Source organism: Delphinus delphis, chromosome 9 (genome assembly GCF_949987515.2).
Source record: "Delphinus delphis chromosome 9, mDelDel1.2, whole genome shotgun sequence".
In the NCBI taxonomy this organism is placed as follows: Eukaryota; Metazoa; Chordata; class Mammalia; order Artiodactyla; family Delphinidae; genus Delphinus; species Delphinus delphis.
The window spans coordinates 94,689,081-94,709,717 of NC_082691.1; the positions used below are offsets into that span (position 1 = coordinate 94,689,081).

At 42.1% G+C, this 20,637-nt stretch overlaps 1 protein-coding gene across 3 annotated transcripts in view; it reads left to right on the forward strand.

Annotated features, from left to right (window-relative positions):
• AGK (acylglycerol kinase) overlaps positions 1 to 20,637 on the forward strand; it is an 86,324-nt gene that overhangs the window by 63,658 nt on the left and 2,029 nt on the right. For all 3 annotated transcript variants that reach the window (XM_060021012.1, XM_060021011.1, XM_060021014.1), the window contains 6 exons: positions 2,930 to 3,009; positions 5,912 to 5,969; positions 10,428 to 10,575; positions 11,039 to 11,133; positions 17,470 to 17,540; positions 19,539 to 19,623. In XM_060021012.1, the coding sequence (XP_059876995.1) occupies positions 2,930 to 3,009; positions 5,912 to 5,969; positions 10,428 to 10,575; positions 11,039 to 11,133; positions 17,470 to 17,540; positions 19,539 to 19,623 (537 nt within the window). The remainder of the gene's footprint in view (positions 1 to 2,929; positions 3,010 to 5,911; positions 5,970 to 10,427; positions 10,576 to 11,038; positions 11,134 to 17,469; positions 17,541 to 19,538; positions 19,624 to 20,637) is intronic.

Consider the following 20,637-nt stretch of genomic DNA (forward strand, 5'->3'; position numbering starts at 1 on the left):
CATGTGACTGTCCAGTTTTCCTAGCATCATTTATTGAAGAGACTGTCCTTTCCCCATTGTGTATTCTTGGTTCCTTTGTCATAAATTAATTTACCATATATGTGTGGGTTTATTTCTGGGCTCTTTGTTCTGTTGATTTATGTGTCTTTTTTTATGACAGTACCATGCAGTTTTAATCACTATAGCTTTGTAATATAGTTTGAAATCAGGGAGTGTGATACCTCCAGCTTTGTTCTTCTTTCTCAGGATTGCTTTCGCTGTTTGGGGTTTCTTTGTGGGTCCATACAAATTTTAGGATTATATGTTCTATGTCTTCGAAAAATGTCTTTGGAATTTTGGTAGGGATTGCAGTGAATCTGTAGATTGCTTTTGGTAGTATGGACATTTGAACATCATTAATTTTTCCAATCCAGGAGCATAGAATATCATCTCATTTTCAATTTCTTTCATTAATGTCTTGTAGTTTTTAATTGCACCTCCTTGGTTAAATTTACTCCTAGATATTTTATTCTTTTTGATGCAATTGTAAATGGGATTGTTTTCTTTATTTCTCTTTCTGATAGTTTGTTATTAGTGTATAGAAATGCCACAGATTATTGTGTATTGATTTTGTATCCTGCAACTTTACTGAATTCATTGGTTCTGTCATGTCATCTGTAAGTCATGATAGTTTTACTTCTTCCTTTCCAATTTGGATGCCTTTCTTTTTCTTACCTAATTGCTCTAACACTTCCAATACTATGTTGAATAAAAGTGGTAAGGGTAGGCATCTTTCTTGTTCAAGATCTTAGAGGAAAGGCTTTTTACTGTTGAGTAGGATGTAAGCTATGGTCTTGTCATATATGGCCTTTTATTATGTTGAGGTATGTTCCCTCTATACCCACTTTGTTGAGAGTTTTTATCATAAATCAGTGTTGAAGTTTATCACATACTTTTTCTGCATCTAGTGAAATGATCATATGATTTTCATCCTTCATTTTGTTGATGTAGCATATCATACTGACTGATTTGAAGATGTTGAACCATCCTTGCATCCGTGGAATAAATCTTACTTGATTTATGGTGTCTCATCCTTTTAATGTATGGTTGAGTTTGGTTTGCTAATATTTTGTTGAGGGTTTTTGCATCTATGTTCATCAGGAATATTGGCCTTTAATTTTGTTTTCTTGTATTGTCCTTGTCTGGTTTTGGTATCAGGGTAATGCTGGCCTCAAAAAATCAGTTTGGAAGAATTCCTTCCTCTTCTGTTTTTTGGAAGAGTATGAAAAGGATTGGTATTAATTCTCCTTTGAATGTTTGGTAAAATCTACCAGTAAAACTGTCTGGTCCTGGACTTTTGTTTGTTGAGAGGTTCCTACTGATTCAGTCTCCTTACTAGTAATCAGTCTGTTCAGATTTTACCTTATTCTTTAAAATTTATGGTTTGTCTTAAAACTTACATTGTGTTTTCCCTGACCATCCATCTCCTTGGCTCCCTCACTCACTATACAGTTGCACCTGCTCTGTACTTTCATAATACTTGATACACATCTCTGTTCTTTGAACCTACTGCATTGTGTTGTTATTGTCTGTGTCTTTCTACCCTCTATTATACCTTGAGCTCTTTGAGGACATTTTTTATCACTAGTTCCTAATATATAATATGTATCCGTTAATGATGATTCATGAAAAAAAAAAGAATGAATGAATGATTAGCTTAGTATAGTCAGGATGGCTCAAGCCCTTCTGTCTTCCACGGTATGCACTAGGCACCCAGGAGACTAATACATCCTTGCTGTGCCAGTAGTGGGTTACCTTACCACCACCTCTTTGCTCTGCCATTTCCCTCTAGCTCCTTCTTCTCTTGCTTAAGCAGGTGGAGAGAGCAGAAAAGGAAATCTGCTTCAGCAGATACACAACCAAGGAATGAGAGGCCAGTGTCTTTCACTGGTAGGCTGGCCCTATTCATGTGTGATTTGCCTAGAAAACCCTCACTTGTTTCAGGGTAGAGGAGTGGAACAGGAGTGAAAGTGGGACTGAGCGGGGAAGGACTACGTCTCCTAAGAAGACTTAGACGCTTTCTCTAGGCCAACAACTTACAGTGCCAAGGATTCTCCTCCAGTTCCTAATCTTCTGCTTACACTGGTTCTAATGATGGCATGGTGGAAACCGAGCTGGTTCTGTGCCTGTTTAGCAAATTCTGTGGAGTTGTGTCTGGCATTTGGCAGCTCTCTTTAGAATGTGGGTACCCTTGGGCTTTAGCTGCAATTCTGAGCTACCGGGAAAGTCCCTTTCAGAATCCTGTTGTATATATTTTCATATAGGAAAGCTCATCATGAAGTGTAAACTCTTGAAGGCAGCGGCTCAATTGTGTGTTTTCTATATATTGCTAAATAAACTCACTGATTTATTAGAAGCTTGCTGATTATAATATGCAGTATTTGGCCATAAAGCACTGGGCTAAATCCAAGTCACTTTTCATCCTGATTTGTTATGACAAATATCTGGCTGTATTTTCAGATATCCAAGTGAAACATTCTGGAGTACATACCAGGACGCTGATCTTCCTTGGTAGCTCTTGGCCCTCCAAAGAGAACGCAGGCTTAAATTATCTTTGCCTTGGACAAGTATAAGAGAGAGAAGAAATTCTGGCTGACCCGACTGATTGGTCCAAGAATCAGCCTAATGATTATTACAGTCTGAAGTATGATACTATGTTTTCTTGGCAGCGGATTCATGAGGCCTAATACATGAAAGTTAGCTTCATTTTACAGGACAGTTTATTTAAGTACTCTGAGCACTCACAGAATTAATTTCTTAAATTTGGAACATTCCTTTTAGAATTTTGGTTTGATGAAACGTAGGCCATGAACGTTTGCTGGTTACTTGCCTGTAGAGAGTTCCAAGTTATTGTCGTCATTAATTTAAATTAAATGTGTTTAACTTCCAGGGTGAAAAGGAACAGCCAGTGTTTGCACTGACCGGCCTCCGATGGGGATCCTTCCGAGATGCTGGCGTCTCAGTTAGCAAGTAAAGGGGCACTGTATTAACGTGTGGTGATTTTAAGACACCTTCTTATTTCTGTCCCTGTCTTTGCGGTTTCAATATGTAGTGATCTAGGAGTTAGTGAGGTTGAATTATGTGTGAATAACAGAGGTAGAGGTTTAAGTTCTTACGTGCAGAGAGGCTGCGGAGAGTTCCGGTTTCCTCCACGCTAGCTTGGCGGAAGATCAAGACGAGCAGCGTGCATCTTTCTTTCTAGACGTCGTATTTGAGCGTGGGTGAGGCCACGCTAGCCCGGAGGGGCACTGGATGGCCTCTCCTCCCGCGGCCTCCTTAGCTGGGTACGAAGTCAGAGGCACCGCTGGGGCCACAGCCTCGTGGAGCTTTCACAACCCTGGTTGGAAGACCCCCCGACGAGAGGTGTTCTTTCTGAAAGCCTAGCAGATCCACAGAGCCCAGGCCACCTCTTTCAGAGGAGGAAGAAAGGCAGATGCCTGGCTATGTTGGGAGATGAAAGAAACAGGCCTGTGGAGGAGGTGATTAGAGGGCCGCTGCTGGCTTTTCATGCGAGCGGGCTTATTTTTGGAGAATTCATCGTGTAGAATAGGCTCCTGGCTCGGAAAGAGGGTGTGTCCTGTTCTGTTGCAGGGAGAAGCTGCTTGGGCAGGGCTTCCTGTGGTGGGGCTGAGCAGACGCGGCGTGAGGTTCCCTCCTCGCTGGTGGGCGTTTTAGTTTTTCTTTACCTCTTCTTGAAAACGGGCTGACAATTTTAGTATGGTTTAAATGAATTAGGATTGATCTCACACACAGCTTTTATCAAGAAACCCCTCTTTCACACTGTAGGCATTCCTGCTCATTTTCTTTACAGAAATTTCTAAGTTTTTGGGTTTTTTTGATGTGGACCATTTTTAACTTTATTGAATTTTTGTTATAATATTGCTCCTGTTTTATGTTTTGTTTTTTTGGCTGTGTGGCCTGTGGGATCTTAGTTCCCCGACCAGGGATCGAACCCGCACCCCCTGCATTGGAAGGTGAAGTCTTTTAACCATTGGACTGCCAGGGAGGTGCCTACAGAAATGTCTCTCTTTTGTTTCACTGGTTATTCCTGCTAATGAAGTTCCTGACAGTGGACTGTCAAAAGAGAGATATCACTACGTTATATCACACACTGTGTTCTTTAATATTTCACAGCTTTTATTTGCAAGTATGCCGTGGTTATCTTGATTCCACAAGTTATCTTTGTGTCTGATCTGTAATCTCAAATGCCAGCAATTTACCAAGAGGAATTGCTTGGTTTCCCCTGAGAAAATCTGATGAGAGCAAATTGCTTTCTAAATGTATTGAGCACAAGCATAGGTCAGCCCTTTAGGAATATCACACGCGGGCCCACATTCTGTTTGATTTCTGAGCAGTGAATTTTAAAATTCTGGTTGTTGTTATACCTGGACTAGGACCGCGCACTGAGTCGCTCTGTGTGTCATGAGAGAAACAATCGGGATGCGAGAAACCGATTCCTAGCTGGCCTCGGGAAGACTGCAAGCGCAGTGTCAGAACTTGCTATTGATACAGATGGAGGGAACTGCAGGCAGTGTAGAAATAAACTGCCTTGGATGGGATGTGTTTCTGTCTGGCTAACTGGGAAAAGAAGCAAATCATTGAGTAACCTTTGAAACAAAAGAACAAAACAAAAAAATTAGTTGGTCCAAGCCCTCATGAATAGCATCGCGGTACTTACCTGGGTAATAGAGTGGTTCCGCATTGCTCGTTGGATAGCTAAACTCCTTATTTGGGCATTCAAGGCCCAACTTAATCCGTCAGCACCCCTAACTACAGAGTTGTGTATCTTTGCTTTAAATAAACCTTTTGCCCTGGCTATTACTCTCAGTGTTTCCCGTACTTTTACTACTCCTTCTGCCTAGAATGATCTCCTTCCCTCTTTTATGTATCTAAATCCAACCCATGTTTCTAGGTCTCATGCCCTTACTTTATTCTTGTGTCATTCATTATGCAAGTGTGGCTGCTTCAGTGATTTTAGGCCCTTAGTGATTTCTTGTGCCTTCTTGACTCTCCTTACCAATGAATCGTGATCAGTTTATACCATGTCATGTAAATGTTTATTTATTTGTTGTTTTCTGTTACTTTGGGGGAGGAGCCCTCAAAGGCAAGAATTTTATATTCATTATATTGCTTCGTTTCCTCCATATACATAGTAAGTGCTAAATAAATACATATTGATCCAAAACAAATGGGGAGCAGTTAAGATGGGCTGGTAGGTGACAGAGATGAGTTTTAAGAGAGAAGTCTACTTTATGCCGCTTTCCTAATTCCAACTAGGCATCTTTTTCTCTTCAGTGGCTTTTAGGTTATTTAGCAATATGAAGCAGACCCTCTTCATTCCCAGATTTCACATTTGCCATTTTCAAGCTGCATAACATAAGTAATGCGAAATTATGCTGATTTACAGATTTTAATTGTATGCTTGTGTGTGAGAGAGAACACGGTGTACAGAATGCAGCCATTTAGCTCATGAGTAATACATCAGCACCCAGCAACTGCGTCTCATTGTGGCTTTATCCCTCTCCACTCATTTGGAATGTATACTCAGCTGTATTCCATGGTGGAAAGTATATATTACGGTGATACCTGTGAATTTAGAGATTCAAGGAGACTCTGATTATATATCCCTTGTAGATTGCAAGGATCTAGCTGCTGTATAACTAATTATGTACGGTTTGACATGGTATTCAAATGCAGATTAAAAACTTAACTGCAATACTTTTTTTTAATACTAAACCACAGTCTCCAAGCCTCCAGAGCAGACACTCATGGTAAAGGTGTAATTCTAATGCATTATCCGTCATGAGTGGTATCTAGCACATTGACAGTTCTTTTAATATTCTAATTACATTTTTGTCTTGGTCTTTCTCAGGTACTGGTATCTTGGGCCTCTGAAGACCAAAGTAGCCCACTTTTTCAGCACTCTTAAGGTAAATACAGTTTACAGTGTGGAAGCTTGACTTCTGGTATTTTGTTGTTCCTCTGTGATGTGTGTATTTGGAACCCTTAAAAATTTCTTGCTACAGATGTATATAGCGTGCTCCAGCACTGAAATGGGGCATATTTACTTATATACAAATGCAGAAAGCATTCCTGTTGTGATTCCTCTCATCTACCAACTTACCCTCTCCATTACCAAGCCCAGATTTCATTTCATTTTATATTTTACTTCCCTTTGTCTATTCATTCACTCACTCTTACCAGACAAACCTTGAACACAATGACCTGTATCTCATTAACTATTTGCAAGGGTGTCTATATTAGCATCTGGAAATGAACTGAAGTTGTATATCTAATCATACAGGCTTGTGTATAATATAGGAGGTTTCAAACTATGCTTCGTGCTTCCAACTGTGCTTTTTCAAACTAGCCAGATGTGGGTAGTGGTTGCTGTATTGGACAGCACAGGTATAGAGACAGTTGCCATCATGAGAGAAAGTTCTATCAGGCCATGCTGCTGTAGACTATACAATGAAAAATACTGGCATAGAGAACAGCTCAACAATGCATATTAATGAAAATGCTAATAGGAAAGGCATACTTAATCTGTGTACTATATACTGTGTTCCGCTTTTACGCAAATCAAGGTAGTATATTTACAATTCGACCAATCTGAAAATTGGCAGATGAAGTTTGAATGTAGTGAAAAGTTTGGTTTTAATGTTAACATTCAGAGTATCGAGTGTTTTTCGAATTACAAAAGTAATATATGTCCATTGCAAAATGTTTGGAAAACATAGCTCCCTTTACCTTCTAAATAAATTCCGGATGGATAACAAAACCATTAAAGTACTAGGGGTGACCAATCTACATGATTATTAAAATGAACTTGGGGGGCGCCAAGGACTTTCTATACCTAAGGCAAATTGTGTGAGTAAAATGCATGACTGCTGTTGATTGAGGGGATAATTACATTGGTGGAGTAGGGATTGCATTCAGGAAGAAATAGAGTAACTACATATTTAAGTTGTAGAATCTGGGAGCATGTAAACTGTTTCCATCATTTCTTCAGCAAACAATTGCTGCATACCTGTTGTCTGGCAAGCCCTGCTATATATTTGGAATGCAAAGTCAAATAAGACAGGTTTCCTGCCCTCAAGAAGTATTCAAGTGCTGGGGGTGAGGTCCAGGTATTCAAGTGCTGGGGGTGAGGTCCAGGTATTCAAGTGCTGGGGGTGAGGTCCAGGTATTCAAGTGCTGGGGGTGAGGTCCAGGTAAATCAGCAGTTTGGCAAGTGCTAAGAGAGAAATACGGAGAGAATAAGATGGAAGCAGAGAGGAGGGGCCTTTACCCCTGACTGAAGGTTGGTAAAGTCAGCCCAGGGAAGGCGACACTTTTGCCAGATTTTGAAATACATACAGGACTAGATAAATGGCATTCCAAGTGGAGCGGTGAGGATGTGTGAAGTCACAGTGGTGTAACACGGTCTTTAATTATGGCCAATGCAGTAGCATGGCGGGAAGGGGACTTTGAGGGTCAGGTCAGGACCACTTTTGGCAGGTTTTGATGTGGGATCTGACATTTATCACTAAAGCACTAGAGGGTTATTGAGTCTTAAGCAGGGGAGTGGCAAGAGCAGATTTTCCCTCTAGAAAAATTGTTTGGCAACAGTGTGGGCAGGAGATTGGACACGGGTAGTTAAAGGCAAAGGCATCAGGTAGAAGATTGTTAACGTAATCCAGTTGAGAGGAGATAAGGTGGTAACAGTGAATATTTGCCACAGAGGATGGATTAAAGAGGTACAGCCCTCAAAAGTTGGAAGGAGCTTGTAGTAGTCCCAGATTTCTGGTTTGAGGGACTGGAGTTTGGTAACTAGAGTTTTCCCTTAATGCTGATAATATTAGAGTAGAATGAAGTTTGTGAAGAAAGATGAAATTTTCAGTTTGGCACATACTGAGCTTAACATACTGTGGTGCAGACAGGTGGCGATACAGTCGTGACTTCGGTCTGGAATTCAGAGAGATCTGGGCTAAAGAAATAGATGTAAATGTCATAAGTGTATGAGTGGCATTGAGCTATGGATTTGATAAAGTTACTGTCGAGAATAGATGGCCAGGAATAGCCTTCATTTAAAGAGGCAGAGACGGTGCCTGGGAACCGCCAAGAGAGACTCCAGGAGGAAGTACCGACATAGAAGCCAATGGAAGAGAGAATTTCAAGGAGAGAGTGAGATTTCAAGAAGCAACGGCAGAGTCTAAATAGAGGCCGGCAAGCGAGTGCCCTCTGAAGGTTCAGTAGCCTGTGGGTGGAAGAGCTGAAGCCGCACTGAAGAAAGTTCAGGGGTAAATGGGAGCAGAAAGTAGAGGCAGTAGAGCCCCTCCCTCAAGGATCTCGACTCTGAAAAGAAGGACATAAAAAGACAAAAGCTAGTGAGAAGTATGGGGCCACTGGAGTGTTCTGTTTTTTTTTTAATTGGAGAGATATCTGTGTCTTTATTTCCTGAAGCAGAAGTGAAAAAGAATGGGAGGAGAAGAGAGAAAGGACACAAAAAGCATGACTGACTCAGCTAGTTCCATGAGCACATGGAAGCGAGTGGGATCCAGAGTCCTGGACTAGCCTTGGATGGGGGAGGGACGCCTTTTTCCTTGAGACAGGAGAGAAATAAAGGAGAGGTACAGATGAAAACATACTTATAAAGAGGTAAGGCGGTTCTTACTGATGTCTTGATATTCTCACTGAAGTGCAGGAAGCAAGTGATCTTTTGAAAGTGAGGTGGTGGTGGTGATGGTGATGGTGATGATGGTGGTGGTGTGGTGGTGGTGGTGTGGTGGTGGTGATGATGGTGGTGGTGGTGGTGATGGTGGTGGTGGTGGTGATGGTGGTGGTGGTGGTGGTGGTGGTGGTGGTGGTGGTGGTAGTAGTAGTAGTAGTACGGGGAGTTTTGAAGCAAGATGAAAATAGGTTTAGAAGGATTATCAAGTGGCGTGGACAACCTTAGACCAAGAATTTGTTGACATGGATATGCTCGTTTGGGTGATTGTTTTCCCTGTGTCAGTCCTCAGCAGGAGTGTTTTATTTCCCCTTCTAATAATATTGAGCCACGATGTAGAAGTACAGACACCTAGTGACAGATTGATTAAGAATAGGGGCTTTTCAGGGCAAACATTACGGAAGAAAGAAGACACGAGGGCCAAAAGCAATGGGAAAAGAGAGTGCTGTAAAGTAACCCACTGTTCATCTGGTTGGCCTGAGGACAAATGGCGTGGTCAGGGGCTGGGATTCTCAGTGCGACTGAGAGCTTGGTGTGGTTAGGGTCTCCACGGGCCCCCACATCACACCCCTCTCTTCCTCCTCTGACTAACCAAATGCAGGAACAAAGCATATGGAAATCAACATGCCAGCTTTATAAATGTCAGCAGGAGTGAAGGACACAGCTTGGATACGCGGTCACAATCTGATTTCCTAACACTCCAGATTGAATTTATCCACTTAAAACATCTCCTTCGGGGCACAGACTGCTAAGTAAGCTCACTGCGTGAGGAAGCAGTGGACGCCTGAGTCCGCAGGACGGCCACTTCCAGAGTGAGAAGAGAAGGGGTTGGGTCTTTCTGGACTTGGGAAGGAGTAAGAGGTGGAGTGAGAGGAGTTGGAACTGTTACTCTTTTGTAATTCACCCCATGGAAACTGGAGAACAAGGGAGCAGTTCACCCTAAGAGCCACTGGGCACAAAAGAATATGGGAAGTGATTAGATGGTAGGATATCAGGGCTTTAGATTTCTAAGATGGAGTGGCTCTGGGTACCGCTAAGGACCGGGACGTGGCCATGGAAATCGGTGGCTGTGGTGGGTTAGAGGTGACGTCAAGGGCTGAGAGGCTAGGGTGTTGTTTTCATCATCCCTGGGGACACTGATGGGACCCAGGATGGCACTGGACTCGGTGCCAGGAAGAAGACAAATCTAGAGTTGAGAGTGATGGCCTTTGAAGCAGGAATGAGAGGCCTTGGGCTGGATTTCGAGGCCGGACTAAACCAGCCTGGTCTCTGAGTGGAATATGATGACAGAAGCGAAGAAGGTATGTGATACAACTGGATTTCATGTTTGTGTCACCGTCTCTAAGTCAAAGTATCGGATGACTCTGTGCGTGTTCATACTGAGGTTTTCTTGGACAAGTGTAAGCAGTGGTTGGTTGCTGGTCCACTTTGATCTCCTCTCTGCTCTGTGTCAGGAGAGCAATGGAGGCCGCAGTCACTGGGTTCCTATAGGCCTTCAATAGGAAAAGCAAGCTTGAGGATTCCACACTCCAAATTAGAGATAATTTCATCCCATGAGAGGAGGTTACTAGTTAGCTTTCAAGCAGATATGGGTGGAATACTATCCTTTGTAGAGAGAAACCCCAAGAGTTTGGAATCGTGCTGCACGATAAAGGTTTTTGTCTCTTTACATTGAAAGGAGTGGCCTCAGACTCATCAAGCCTCTCTCACATACACGGGACCTGCGGAGCGACCTCCCAGTGGAGCAGAAGAGACCCCTCCACGGCCCTCTTTGTACAGGAGAATATTACGAAGGCTCGCATCCTACTGGGTACAGCCGCAGGACGGTGAGCAGCGTGGGGACTGACGATTGGAAAGCCCTGGTCAGCTCAGGCCTGCCTGAAGCAGACCCCACCTCAGTGTTTGACTCTCCTAGAGCAGGGGAAGCCTTTCCAGCATCACTGAACTCGGCCCTCTGTGTGCACAGCTGCAGGCCCCAAACGGCAGCAGCAGTGTCCCATGAATGGGAACAGCCTGTGTCAGTTGTGACTCCGTCTTTCTGTCACCAACCTTTATGTTATTGTGGCTACTTTTATAGGGATGTCTCAGGCATAGAGATTCCATTTTGAGCCTGGCCCTTTAACCTGTGTATCAAAAGTATGAGATAAAGAAAACTAAGCAGGGTGCGGGGGGTGGGGGGCGGTGAGCAGATGGGCTCGGGAGGCCATCTGAGCCACTGGTAGCTGGCCGTGGTGGTGGTGCTGAGATGTTCATGGGAGACACTGACCTGTATCGAATGCATTCACACAGCCCCCCAAGAGATGAGCCCAGAGGTCTGGAAAGAAGTGCAGCTGTCCACCCTTGAACTGTCCATCATGACCCGGAACAGTCAGCTTGACCTGGCAGTAAGTGTGCCTTTTTTTTTTTTTTTTTAAAGTAGAAAAGCATTTGGGAAAAAGTGACAAAGGCTACATGCTCTTCCACTAACTTGGTGTTTTTATTTTTACCCTGTGGGGATAGAGAGGGAAGGATCAGGGCAGGAGGATGTGGGGTGCCTTTGAGGAATAAGCAGTGAGAAGAAACAGCGAGTGAAGTGCCTCAAAGCTTAAGGGGCTCTGATCGAGCATCTGTCACCAAGCCTTCTGCCTGAGAGAACTGAGGGCAAAAGGCCTTTAGAGATGAGTTAGCCTAATCCCATCCGTCACAGGAATAAAACTGTGTGGAACTTTTACTTGAGTAAATAGCCATTATTTTTGTGACTATATTAAATATGTAGATTTAGGCCTCTAGGGGAGAAAACCATATAAACATCTACATTTATATAGATGTATATATGTATACACACAAACATCTCTATTTTACATATTGAGTCCAATCTGTTGACATGCACGACCAGTATGGTAGCCACTAGTCACAGGTAGCTGCTTAAATTTAAATTAATACAAATAAAATTTAAAACTTATTACTTGTGCCACATGACAAGCGCTCAATAACCATATGTAGCTAGTAGCGACCCTATTGAAAGGCGCAAATATAAAACACTTCCATAGTGCAAAAAGCTCTCCTGGATAGTACTGATATAGATAATACGCTAAAAATTTTTTGAACTAAAGCAGAGGTTATTAGCAAACTGGTCTGCCACCTGTTTTACTATAGACTGCAAGCTGAGGATTGATTTTACGTTTTTAAATGGTTAGAATAAAGTCAAAAGAAGGATTATATTTTGTGACAGGTAAAAGTATACGAAATTCAAGTTTCGACATCCACAAGTCAAGTTTTATTGGAACATAGCCGTATTCATCCATACCCATGTTGTCTGTGGCCACTCAAGCGGCAGCGGCAGAGCTGAGTTGTTGTGACAGAGACTGAATGGCCCCAAAGCCTAAAACACTTACTATCTGGCCATTCACAGTAAGGGTTTACTGACCCCTGGTCTAGAGAAAACTTTAGTAGTTTATGTTAATGAGAATGCCAGTAGGAAAGCTATCCTTAACCATGGACTAATATTATGTTCAGCTTTTATGTGAATCAAAGTAGTATGTTCACAACTAACCTGGTCAGTCTGAAAACTGGCACATGGAATTGAACATATGATTGTAGTAAGATGAATGAGGGGGACAAGTGTAGGAGAAGTTTGATTCCAATATGAATATTCAGAGTATTGGATTGCTTTTTAATTATAAAAGTAATGCGTGTCCATTGTATAACATTTGGATCACATAGCTCTTTTCACCTTCTGAATTGATTCTGGTTGGATTAAAAGGTTAAATGTAAGAAAATAAAACTATTAAAAACACTAGAGGGCTTCCCTGGTGGCGCAGTGGTTGAGAGCCCGCCTGACGATGCAGGGGACACGGGTTCGTGCCCCGGTCCGGGAAGATCCCACATGCCGCGGAGCGGCTGGGCCCGTGAGCCATGGCCGCTGAGCCTGTGCGTCTGGAGCCTGTGCTCCGCAACGGGAGAGGCCACAACAGTGAGAGGCCTGCATACCGCATTAAAAAACAAAACAAAACACTAGAGTGAAATCTTAAGTGATTATCAATATAAACTTGGGAGGACAAGGCCTTTCCAAGACTGGCATCTAACCAAAAATCATATTGATGCATTTACTTCTAATAAAAAAGAAACTATAAACAAAAATTTTAATGACACTCATTTTTAGATTTCCTTTAAAATTTATCAACCTTTAAAAAAATTTGTTTTAATGACACATTGGGAAAAATATTAGGATGTGATATACCAGGAGTTAATAGCTTTCCTTTATACTTAACTGTTAGGATAATCAATAAGAAGTGGGCAAAGGACTAATATAAACAACAGGCAGGCGGCATAATTAGAAATTCACAAAGGAAATAAATAAACATGAAAACAATCGCTTATATTTACTACATGATAAGCACTGTCCTAAGAATTTTACACAGTGTCAGCTCATGTAATCCTCATAACTACACTATCAGGTAGATATAACTTCTATCTGAATTTCATAGGTAAAGAAACAGAAAAAGTGCTCAGTATCAAAGAAATACAAATTAAAATATTAAATATTGAATTGCCATAGATTAAAAAGCCTGCTAGTGTTCACTGTTGGTGTGGACAGGGAAACGGGCTGTCAGGTTTTCCTGAGGGAAAGAGAAATCGGAACACTTTTTCTCCAAGGCATTTTGGCAGTATATATTAAGCATCTGAAATGTAAGCATACCCTTGGCCCTGTTAAGCATATTTCTAGAAATTTATCCTTCAGAAATAATCAGATGATACATAATGTAGAGAGTCTGAAAATGTTGGTGAAAGTGAATGTATTAAGGTTAAAAAAAATACTCTGTTAAAAAGAGGAATCTTAAAAAGAAAGATAAGATTTCTAATTATACATTTCCTTTATACTCAATCTCTGATGATATGTACTTCCAGTGTTTTGTTCATGTTCTTTAACCTTGTTCTTCGCTCTGATGACTGAATACCAATGAATGGATTGAGTTCAGTGAGTATGTATGTGATCGTGGCTCGAGATTAGCCCCATTCAGAGTGCCGAGAGCTTTTTATCTTTGTGACAATTATAAAAATATATGATCCTGTGCTGCTTATCACTAGCAGCAGCAGCACATTCATTTTTTTTCTATCCTCTTTGTAAAAATAAAAGCAAATGCAATAAAATATTCAAAGACAGTGAAGCTGCCATGTAATAGCTCAAAATGTTCATTTATCATTAAAAAAAGTCCATTCAGAGTCTGAAAGAGGCCTGAGGGGTGTGGAATGCTTGAAAATTAGGATCTCTTGTAGAGCTACGTTCACTGTATTTATAATAGCAAAATATGTGAAACAAACTAATCAGGCCACTGATGAGAAATACATTTTGGTACATGTATTTAAAATGTTCTCTATTTATTGACATGGGAAGATGTTCATTGTATCTTGTTAAATGAAAAACCAGGTTAACGTGATTTGCAGCAAATGATTTCATATTTACTTAAAAAAGAGGTACTCCCACCTATAATTGAGTTTTGTGAATGATGGAGGTAAGGCTCCAGTTTTATATTCTTTCTATATAGAAAGCCAGTTGTCCAAGCACCATTTATTGAAATGTCCTTCCCCCCAACACCCCACTGATCTGCAGTAAACCTCTGTCATACATCAAGTATCTGTATACATGGAGATGTTTCTAGTCTATTCTTTTGCTCTATTTTTCTATATTTGTACTAATACTATGTTTCTCTTAATTATTATAGTTTTATAGTAAGTCCTTCTATGTTTTTCTTCTTAAAGAGTCTCTTGGCTGTTCCTGGCTCTCCGACTTCTATAAATCCTTTAGAATGTTTATTAAGTTCCACATAGAAATCTGTTATAATATTGCTCAGCATTACATTGAACCTGTAGATCAATCTGTGGAGAAACGACATTTCTACAATATTGACTCTTCTATCATATGCATACGGCGTATCTTCATTTATTTAGGTTTTTAATGTCTTTCAATGAAGTTTTATAGTTTTCTCTATAAGATTTTGTCTTGCTGGGTAGATTCCTAGTTATCTTAATTTTTGATACTGTTGTAAACAGTATCTCTTAAATTGTTATTTTTGTAACTATCCGATTTAGTTGATGGACATGTAATGATTTCTTATATTGATGCGGCATCAGCAACCTAACAATTATTATGTTAAGTTTATGGATTCCTTTAGATCTTCTATAGATTCAGTCATATCAGCTGCAAATAGTGCAGTTGATACGATTTTTTCCTTTCAAATACTAACCTTCTTCTAATCTTTTGTCTTATCGCATAGGCTAGGGCCTCAGTACAGTGTTGAACAGCAGTGATGGCAGGCGTCCCTGTCTCATTCCTGATGAGAGAGAAAGGCTTCACTGCTTCATTCTTGAGTTTGATGGGGTTTTTTGTAGATACCCTTTATCAGATTAAGGAAGTCCCCTTCCACTCCTATCCTAGTTTGCTCAGAGTTTTTATCATGAGTGGATCTTTAATTTTATCAAGTATCTTTCCAGCCACTACTGAGATAAGGCTTTTTCTCGCTGAACCTGTCATTGTAGCATAACACATTGATTTTCGCACTTGCACTCTCAACAAAAGTCAAATCCTTGACTTGCATGTATATCTACTTAGCCCCTTCCATGTCTAAGATACATTTCAGTCTTGGCATGTCCAAAACTGAGCTACTGGTCTTCCCTTCCACCCCCGAAACCTGCCTTTTCCTCTGTCTTCCTGCAGCGCAGTCGATTGTAATTTCACCCTTTTCATTGTTCAGGCCAAACATCTGGCTCCTCTTTCTCGTGGCATCAGATCTCAGAGGAAGTCCTGGCGGCTTCACCTTCTAAATACTGCCAGCACATCTCAGTGTCCGCTGCCAGCTGGTCCAAGCCACCATCGTCTTTCAGCCCGATTATTACAATATGCTCCTAAGGGGTCTCCCCGCCCCTTTCTTGCCCCTTTTCTTCTCCTTTAAACACAGTAGCCAGAGAGACCCTAATTTAAAAGAAGCCAAATCATATTTCTCTGCTTAGAACCTTCCAGTGGCTCCGCACTTCACTCAGCCTAACGGCCAACTTCCTTGTAGGGGTGCACAAGGCCCTACTGCTGCAGTGCCTGAACCCTCTGATTCCATCTCCTCTCATCCCCTTTTCTCACTCTGCTCCCACCATACTGGCCTCCTCGCTGTTCTTTCCCACGTCAGGCCTGCTCCCACCTGAGGCCCCTGCCCTGGCAGTGCCCTTTGTGGGGCCTGCGCGTCCCTAGACCGGTGGTTCTCGAAGTGTGGGCCTCGGGTCAGCAGCAGTAGCATCGCTTGGGACCTTGTTAGAAATGAAGATTCTTGGGACTCGCTCTAGATCTACTGAACCATAAGCTCTGACCTGTGTTTTAACAGGCCCTCCAGGTGACGTTTGCTAGAGTTTGCCCTGGATTTCCACAATGCCCTCACCTCCTTCAGGTGTCTGCTCAGAGGTTACCTTGCCAGTGAGGCCTACCTGGACCCCTCTTTAAAAACGCCACCAATCGTGCTCGCTTCGGTAGCACATATACTGAAAATGCCACCAATACCACCTTCTATCTCATTTTTATAATATACTGTAATACTTCTAATATATTCTATAATTTGCCGTTTATGCTAATATACATACACAGTCCACAATTTACTATTTTTATACGGATATACTCTAACATACTTCTAATATACATGAAGTTTATTATTTTATTATGGTTGTTTTGTTTATCCCTTCCACTCTGTCTCGTAGAATGTAAGTTCTTTGTAGGCAGAAATTGTTTTTTTCATTCATTGACACAACCCTAGCACTTAGAAGAGTTCATGGTACATAGGTGACAATAAGTCATTTAACAAATGGTGACCCTGGAGCAGAGTCATTCCTCTATGTTTTGTAATTCCTAGTTGAGATGTGAAGTTGTGCTTTGATAGTGCCCTTTAATCTCAGGCACAGGCTGTCAGCTCTCAGAGGCCTGGGGGTGATCCTGGGGCTACAGATTTTGAAGCTGTCCAAAAATAAACAAACCTCTATTTGAAGCAGACACAGAAGTGCTGGGATTGATTTACAGAGGGCCAGGTTTGTACTGCTAGCCACCAACTGGTGGTAAATTGTGGGGAGACGGGGGGAGGGTGGGGAGTGGCACGGAAACCAAGTCTGTTTTTATAGCCACTTCCTTGTAGCTCAATTCTTCCAGAACGTTCTGTGGTTGGGAATGTAGAGTTTTAAAAACATTGCCATGGCATAAAAGGATTGCTGCTCTTCATCTCTGGTCACATACCAAGTTTGCATGTAGAGCATTTAAAAAAAACACAGATACTTGGGGGCTCTCCACATCAAGAAGCTGGTCCAGCCAGTGCGGCATGATGACGACGTACAGTGAGGGTGGAGACTTGCCGGGAGAGAGGGGCTGAAAGCTTGGCCTGCCAGGGAGGGGGCCCTAGAGACTACAACAGCTACGATTATTAGTGAGTGACAGAACTTGACAACCCTCCAAGCCTGAGTGTTTCCCTAGCTTATGTATGTAGTAAAAAAACAAGCAAGCAATAGAGATGGATTTTATGGTATGGAAATACCACTTCAATAAAGGTCTTAATGTAAAAATAAAGGACTGAGGATATATTCAGGATAAAGTCATTGAAAGTAAAGTCCCCTCCGTAATACACAGCTCCGACCGCGACCCTCTAAGGCTAAAGGAGGGCAACAGGCTGCATGAGCCAAAATTTAGAGCGTTAACTTTCGTTTTCTAACCTTTTTAGAGCAAAGAAGACTTTATGAACATCTGCATGGAGCCCAACACGGTCAGCAAAGGAGACTTCATAACTATAGGGTAAGTGGACTGGGGTTTGTAGGCTGTGAGGCTTTAAGTAGTTTGTGTTCTGACTCACCAATCTGAGTGCCCATGCGCTCCAAGACAGAGATCCAACCGAGGGCTTGTCTGCTTTGGGAACCACAGCATCCCCTTGTCATTTTAGCTGGCATGTGTAGTAGTGCACCTCTCCTACTTGGCCTCCCCCATTCGTTTCAGGAAGATCAGAGTATGGGAGCCGTCTTTGTCTTTCGACTGAAACGACAGGATTCAGGGTAGTGTGGTATCATGCCCAGAATTTTGGCTTCAGGGTCAGAACTACTGGGTACACATCTTGATTTTGCCACTCACTGGCCTTATGACTTGGACAAACCCTTCACCTTCTCTGAATCCTCTTCCCTGTGTATAGAATGGTGTGGTATAATCACCTCCATCAGGATTGTTCTTGAGTCTCATACAAGGGACTGTGTGGGAAAACTCTTTTTCAGTGTGAAGCACTTCACAGCATCCGTTACCATTCATGTCAGCCCACCTTGCCCTCTTCCCAGGGCATTGATGGAAAGGTGTTGAGTACCTTGGACATTTTCCAGGCTTTTTTCCCTTTTCCACTACAAAATACCCTTCCAGGTCCTGTCTGATTTATTAAGCCCTACCTCTGCCAGAATTTTATTGGTTAAGGATGCCCTCAACCCTCTGCCAGCCTTCAAAGCATCTGAGGAGGCTGTGTGTTACCATGCCAACTGGGAATCTTCTCAGCTTTTTATGAGCTCTGTCTCAGAGCTCCCTCTGGCGCCCATCTAAGGATCAGACATTTCTGCTGCCGCTGCCGGGTCTCCATGGCTACTTCATTCTCTGCACCAGCACCGGCAGTACAATGTCTTTCATCAGTTTGTGTTATTCTTGCCTTTGGTACCAATTCTTCAGTTGCTGAATAGCTGCTTCTGCAGCCTTTGATTTACTTAACTGTAGTATAAGGAAGAAGGGAAAAGTCTTTCTTCTCCTAGGAAGGGTCCACAAACCACAGTGTCTTAACTGAAAGTCTGGCCAGTGGGACCAGCTATATTTGAATCTCCTTCATAATACTGGCATCCAAAAATAGGAAGAAAAACCGGTGATACTGCTTAAATTAGACAAAGTCATTATGTTCTGCGTTGTTGCTGTCGTCATCTTCAGCAGCAGAAATAACATGGTTTCCTTTTGGTCTCTACAGGAAGTGAAATCAAGTAATGTCCGTTTCCTCTCGGTATCTGATAAGAACATTGTAAAGCTGCTTTAGAAAATGGATGAAGTTTCATAGATGAAAGAATTACTCTTGTTAATTAATGATAAAGAATGGACTGAGATTAGCTTTTACCCCTTTTCCACTGACGCTAACTGGCTGAAGGGTATATACACGAGGGGGAGTGTGTGTGTGTGTGTGTGTGTGTGTGTGTGCGTGTGCGCGTGCGCGTGCGCGTGCGCGCGGACAGGCTGATAATTCTACTCTAAAGCCATGTAGTCAAAGTAAAGATGCACTATGCTAAGTAGACTGTTTATATCAATATGGAGAATCATTCAAGAACTACTAAGACTGGTTGTTCATATAAATAACTAGTTTAAATTAGAATAAAAAATTTTCTCCTTTAAGTAACAGACTCACAAGAAGTACCAAATATCAAAAGTTTAGTACTTTTTTCTAAAGAATTTCATTTCATTCCAATTTTTAAATTTGAGTTTTTTAAATAGCCCAAGAATTAGGTATACATGGAACTATTTACAAATGAAACACAATTCAGAGAAAAATCAGTCTTAACTTCAAGCACGGTTCTCTGCAGTAAATAAACCTGCTCAAACTAGAATGGATCTCAACACTAAGCAAGAATCACTGGGGGAAAAATTATTCACAGAACCCCATGGTTCAAGAGATTATGAGTCCATCTATTTCATATCATCAAAAGACAGGCAGAACTTGCTATGTGCTTGCAGTTGAATGCAGCTGCCAGCACTGGTTTCCAAGCTTGCTTTTTCCTGTACCAACAGAAGTAAAAAGGTGAGAGACCCCAAGGTGCGTGCTGACGGCACCGAGTGTCTTCAGGCCAGCCGCTGCACTTTGCTTCTTCCTGAGGTGAGCGGGGGTGAGCTGTCCCAGAGCTTGTGGTTCTTTCCCGGTCTGTCTTCCTTCCTGTTTTCTTCCCCCTCCTTCCTATAAACAGACCCTTTTTTAGGTACCTTATACGTGCTGAGCACTGTGCCAGGCTCTGGGCTACATTAAGGGAGACCTGAAAAGATGACGGAAGCCCCTTCTGAGTCACGGGTTTAGAGTTGGACTCCTGAAGACTTCCGGTGTTGTCAAGCCAAGGTTCTGTAAAGTGACCCTTAGGTCTCCCGAGCTTTTATTTTTCTGAATGTAAATTATGCAGATAGCTACTATACCCACAAAGTTCTCCAGTTAGCAAATGTTAATAGTGGATTATGGCTTCACTTTTTTTTTTTAATTTATTTAGTTTATTTATTTATTTTTGGCTGCGTTGGGTCTTTGTTGCTGTGTGCGGGCTTTCTCTAGTTGCTGTGAGCGGGGGCTACTCTTCATTGTGGTGCACAGGCTTCTCACTGCAGTGGCTTCTCTTGTTGTGGAGCATGGGCTCTAGGCGCAGGGGCTTCAGTAGCTGTGGCACGTGGGCTCAGTAGTTGTGGCTCGGGGGTTCTAGAGCGCAGGTTCAGTAGCTGTGGCACACGGTCTTAGTTGCTCTGTGGCATGTGGGATCTTCCCAGACCAGGGCTTGAACCCATCCCCTGCATTGGCAGGCAGATTCTTAACCACTGTGCCACCACGGAAGTCCTAGCTTCACATTTTTAAAAAAGGATCTGGAAGCAGTTTTCAGGATGGCAGTAAATTTTTCTGTACTGGGAAATACCAAGCTTAGTAGAATAACCTATAAGTGGAAAAACACTTACTACAGGTGGCTTCTGAAGACCTGTGGCTCTTAAACTAAGGTGTTCAAAAAGGTAGGTGTCCCCAGTGGCTGGCACCATAGTTTCAACACAGCAAATGTTGAATTAAATGCATGAGTTACAGAAGGGTTTTATAGAATCTGTAATATTAATGTTGCTATACCTTAGGTATAAAGCTAAGCGAGTC